Source organism: Mustela putorius, unplaced genomic scaffold (genome assembly GCF_011764305.1).
Source record: "Mustela putorius furo isolate JIRA1106 unplaced genomic scaffold, ASM1176430v1.1 tig00003863_pilon_pilon_pilon, whole genome shotgun sequence".
NCBI classification, from domain to species: Eukaryota; Metazoa; Chordata; class Mammalia; order Carnivora; family Mustelidae; genus Mustela; species Mustela putorius.
Window position 1 is genome coordinate 12,855,169 of NW_025422015.1, and position 6,078 is coordinate 12,861,246.

The 6,078-nt window shown below is 32.4% G+C and overlaps 1 protein-coding gene across 1 annotated transcript; it reads right to left on the reverse strand.

The window, feature by feature from the left end:
* Positions 1 to 1,005: 1,005 nt before the first annotated feature.
* LOC106005806 (translationally-controlled tumor protein-like) lies at positions 1,006 to 1,422 on the reverse strand. The gene is given in 1 exon segment (XM_045066415.1): positions 1,006 to 1,422. A coding segment is annotated over 1 exon segment (417 nt).
* Between the last annotated feature and the right edge of the window lie 4,656 nt (positions 1,423 to 6,078).

The window sequence follows — 6,078 nt, forward strand, 5'->3', positions numbered from 1 at the left end:
CACTATCAACATCGTGCAAGGGTTGGTACATTTGTTGTAATTAATAAACATATGTTTACAGATTGTTATCACCCAGAGTCCATAATTTACATTAGAGTTCACCCTTGGTGTTGCATTTTCTACGTCTTTAGACAACTGTATAGTGGCATGCATCTGCCATTTTGATACCATGCAAAGTAGTTTCACTGTCCTAAAAAGTCTCTGTGCAGCGCTTCTTTTCTTCTGCATCTTCCCTAAGGTAACCTTTGGTGACTACTGATCCTTCTACTGTCTCCATGCTTTTGTGTTTCCCAGAATATCATATAGTTGGAATCAGGAAATGTGTAGCCTTTTCAGATTTGTTTCTTTCACTTGGTAATCTCCATTTACGTTTCCTTCAGGTCTTTTCCTGGCTTGATAGCTACCTTTTTGGTGCTAAATAATATCACAATGTCTGCATATACCACAGTTTATATGTGCACTTACTGAAGGACAACTGGGTTACTTCCAAGTTTTTGCAATAATGAATTAAGTTGCTATAAACTTCCTACACAAGATTTTGTGTGGATGTTATGTTTTCAATTCATTTGAGTGACTACTAAGAAGCACAACTGATAGATTTTATAAGAACATACTTAATTTTGTAAGAAAGTCCAAACTGTATTCAAAAGTAACTTATCATTTCGCATTTCCAGAAGCACTAAGTGAGAGTTCCTGTTGTTCTGTATCCTCATTAATATTTGGCATTATCAGTATTTTGGATTTTGGCCATTCCTATAGGTGTGTGGTGGTATCTTGTTGTTGCTGCTGTTTTGAATTTAAGTGCTTTTTATTTTTTGACCCCTACATGACATGTTTTTTTGTTTTTGTTTTTCCTTAAAAACAATGCCCCCATACCAAATAAATCTAGGTCAAAATAAATGAAGAGCTCAAGATGATTTTGTCTAAGTCCTAACATTGTGTGGATGAAAAGCGGCAAGCAGTTATGACAACAGGCGATAACAACCAAAATCATAGCCAAATGTGTTAACATATTTTTACATTTAAACCAGCCTTAAAGTAAATCATATATGAGGTCACACCATCCTCCCGGTAGTTCATGATAACAACCATGTTATCTGGATTCATGTATTCATAAATAAAGAACTGGAACTTGGTGAAATTAGCAAGGATGTGCTTGATTTGTCCTATAGCCCCTGCCATAAAAGGTTTTACTCTTTCTGACCTCTGTTCTTTAAGTTTTCCTTTGATTGATTTCATATAATCTTTGATGTATTTCTCATGGGTGTCTTTTGTGAATCTGATTTCTTGCAGGTGATGGTTCATGACAATATCAACATCACTGATTACTGTGTTTTGAGTCCCTTTGTCCTTGGGGCCTTCTGTGAAGGCATTTTCACCAATGAACTACTTATCAATGTTACCCTATGTCTTATTGGCCATCTTCCCCTTCCCCTCAGGCACAACCCAGCTCATCATGGCTTATGAGATCTCAGTAGATGATCATGACAATGGCTGGAGAGAGTCTATGGTAGCGCTAGCCTTGTAGGAGCCCAGAGCAGGAAGTAAGTGGGATGCAGCCTAGAAAGGCATGCCGGGGGAAGGATAGTGGGTAGAAAAGTTCTCTGTTCAGATTTTTTTTGCTTATTTTTTAGTAGGGTTTTTTGTTTTTTTTTTTATTGTTGAGTATTGTGTTTGTATTTTTGAACAACAGTCATCTACCAGCTATTGTCTGGTAAATATTTTTTCCCAGTTTGTGGCTTGTCTTCTCATTTTCTTCACTGTATTTTTGTAGAGCAGAAGTATATGATTTTGACTCATTAATTTAGTCAAACTTATCAATTATTTCTTTATACATTGAGCTTTCGATATTTTATGTAAAATAATATTGCCTTCCAAGGTCATCTAGGTTTTCTCCTGTTATCTTCTAGGAGTTTTATTGTTTTATGCTCTACACTTAGGTTGATGGTTAATTGTGGGTAAGATATAAGGTCTGAGTCACAATTCTCTTTTTTTTTTCTTTCTCTTTCTTTCTTTTTTTTTTTTGCATGTGAATTTTTTTTTTCTAGCACAATTTGCTAAAAGACAATCTTTGCTCTATAGTATTACCTTTGCTTCTTTGTCAGAAATTAGTTGACTATGTTTATGTGAATCTATTTCTGTACTCTTTATGCTGTCCCATTGATTTACTTGTTTATTCTTTTGCTGATACCATACTGTCTTGATTACTGTAGCTCTATAGTAAATCTTGAAGTCAGGTAGTGTAAGTTCTCTATGTTCTTTTTCAATATTGTGTTGGATATTTTGGGTCTTTGGCTTTACCATATAAACTTTAGATTCACTTTGTCAATATCCACAAATTAACTTAAGATTTTAATTGATATATCATTATAGATCAAGTGGGGGAAAAAGTGATATCTTAAAAATATTGAGGCTTCCTATCCATGAGTATGGATTACCTCTCCATTTATTTCATTCCTTTATCTATGTGATTTCTTTTATCAGCGTTTTATAGCTTTCCTCATATAGTTCTTCAAGATTTGTACAAGTATTTTATTTTGGGAGTGCTCATGTAAATGGTATCATGTTTTTAATTTCAAATTCCACTTATTCATTGCTGCTATATAAAAAAGCAATTGGCTTTTATATATTAACCTCGTATGCTACAATCTTGCTATAATCACTTTTTAGTTGCAAGTTTTTTGTTGAATTTTTTGGATTATCTCCATAATCATGCCACTTTTGAACAATGACGATTTTACTCCTCCTTCTTAATCAGTATGCCATTCATTTCCTTTTCTTGTCCTATTGCATTGCTAAGACTTCCAGTACAATGTGAAATAAAAGTGGTGAAAGAGAACATCCTTTCTTTGTTCCCAATCTTATAGGGAGTTTTCAGTTTGGTTTTTTTTTTTTTTGTTTGTTTGTTTGTTTTTTAGTAGAGTTTCCTTCATGTTTCTTCTGCTTGGGATTTACTTTCATCAAATTTGAAAAAATCCTGGGCCACTATTTTAATTTTTCTTTTTCTCCTGTCCTTCAGGGACCTAATTACAGAAAGATTAGGCCACTGAATTCTTTCCAGTGTATTGATACACTGTTCTTTTTTGTCTTTCAGGTTTTTTTTTCTCTCAGTATTTTATCTTGGATAATTCCTGTTATTCTATTTCAAGTTTACTGATCTCTTTTGCAGTGTTTGATCTACTCTTAATCTTATAAAATTTATTTCCCATCACATTGTTTTTTCCTCTGTAGAAATTGAATATGTCTTTTTATATTCACCATTTCTCTATGTTAATGCTAATGTTTTCTTCTTCCTTCTCAAACACAAGGTTTAAGGTTTTAGTACATTTTTGACATCTTTATCTATTTATTGTATCATCTGATACAATTGTTTGTATCATCTGACAAATTGTTTCTTTTCTTTTTCTTCTTCTGTTTTCTTTTTTTGGTTGAGATTTCCAGCTTATTTGCATAAATTTTAAAAAACAAAGAATGTTTACATATACTTCTGAATAGATTTTGTTCAGTTTAGGGCAATGAAATATACATTTTATAAACATTGAAAACTTCAGTATTAAAAATGTGTGCTTAAATTACATAGAAATTATATTTTTTCATACAATTTTATTCTTTTGGAACAATGAGACAGTGAACTTTGAAGTCAAATATATTAGACTTCAAAATACAGTTTTACTAAAGACTTTAGGAAATTAAGCAAGTCATCTTACCTCTACGAATTTTGATCATCTCATATGTAAAATTAAGACTCACATATGTACCTCATAGACACTAAAAACATTAAATTAGATGTTACTTTAAGGCACCTTTTGTGATGTATAGAACATTGATGTATAGAACTTTTTTAATAAAAAAAACGTTTTTTAATAAAAAAATTGTCTCTTTGGTAGATGTTTTTTCTGATGTGTACTGATTCTATACAAATGAGATAATACCCATGCACCTATATGCAATTTGGTGATATATCTAAATATATACATAATTATAATAATTTTATAATATTTTAATAAAATATCAGTAAGGCTATTATTATTAAGGCATTCATTATCGCTCCAATCTCATGAACCTAAGACCTTGAGTAAATACATATGGATTCACTTAAAATGCAAAAATTCAATTCTAGATGCCTCATTTCTGTAATGTCAGGCAATTGGATATTTATCAATCTAGCTTTTAGACTAAACATTTTTCTCATCTAAATGCTTAACATCGGGGCGCCTGGGTGTCTCAGTGTGTTAAAGCCTCTGCTTTCGGCTCAGGTCATGAACCCAGGGTCCTGGGATCAAGCCCTGCATTGGGATCTCTGTGCAGCAAGGAGACTGCTTTCCTTCCTCTCTCTCTGCCTGCCTTTCTGCCTACTTGTGATCTCTGTCTGTCAAATAAATTTAAAAAATAAATAAATAAATAAATAAAATGCTTAACATCATCAGACACAGTCAGAAAAGAGTACGTATATTCATACACCGATTTAGACTCCAATTTGTTCTCACATAACAACGGTTAGAATGGAATAGTTGCAGTTTAAAAGTGAGAGATTTCTTAATGTAGAAGATTGCTTTGGTAGTTAATTTATTTTGCATAATAAGACTGGATGATAAAAGATAAAGTTTAAATAACTTTGAAGATAAAATTCCTAGAGACATTCTCAACTTATATGTAATATTGATTGCCTTGATATATATGACATATAAGTGATTTATATACATATACATTTATATACATTATATGCATTCAAACTGATTTTATTTAGCCAACCTTAACCTAATAACAAATTAAGTAATGAAATCCAAGAAGAATATGATAAGGACTTGTAATCAAGTTAGAAAACATGAAATTGACTACAGTGCAAATGTTTATCTTGGCTAATGAAACTATGATAATTAAATGCTGTTACTGATCAGAAATATTTGAACAATTGCTTACATTTTAGAAATGGGTTAGCACATTTCGTCAGCTTATGGCTAGATCATTGTACATAGTTCTTGACTAATTTTCTTTTTATCACACAATTTTATTCTTTAGTAACCAAGAACCAGCCTAATGTCATTTCTAACAAAGAGTGTTATTTAGCTAACTTCAGAACTGTGCCACTTCTGAGAAATTTACATTAAACTCAGATGGTGTTAATTTGGAAAATCATTTTGGTTTTGGGAATACACTATTTAAAATAGTGTTATTGGGGGCCTGGGTGGCTCAGTAGGTTAAGCCTCTGCCTTTGGCTCAGGTCATGATCTCAGGGGTCCTGGCCACCACATCTGGGAGCCTGCTTCCTTCTCTCTCTCTGCTTGCTGCTCTGCCTACTTGTGAACTCTCTCTGTCAAATAAGTAAATAAAATCTTTAAAAAATAAAATAAAATATAATAGCATTATCAAGGTAAGGGGGATTAAAGAGTACACTTATCATCATGAGCACTGAGTTATGTATGGAACTGCTGAATCGCTCTCTTGTATAATTGAAACTGAAAAATAGTGCATTATATGTGTATTGAGTGTATATTTAGGGGTAGCATTGCTCAGTCATAGGCATTCATATGTTCAATCTTAGTAGATATTGTCCAGCAAGTTTCCAAAAGAAAAAAAAAGTTAGAATTCACTTTGGAAAATTGTTCATTTCAGCTAAAGTTGAACATATTCAATCATTGTGATCTAAAAAAAAAGAAAAAAAAAAAGAAAATCTACACCTGACATTCAAATGTGCATCAGAAGACAAAGAATATTAATGGAAACATTGGCTAAATTAGCTAAAACCATAAAGAATCTAAATGTCAACATTAGAAGGGGTACATACAGTGGCATGCTTATATTGGAATACTCCATGGCAATGAAAAATGCTACACACAAAATCACGAAGGGGTCTCACTGATATAATGTTGAGAGAAAGAAACTGGACACAAGATTAAATACTTTATGGTTCCGTTTATAACATGCTCAAAAGCAGCAAACTAATCTTAGATGCTAAAAGTTAGAATAAATAGCAGTCACTGCGAGGGATAATGGTTAGATTGTAGGTTCTGAGCAGGGTTAGATTAAGCTGTACATTTAGGAATCGTGTACTTATGCATACCATATTTCAATAAAATA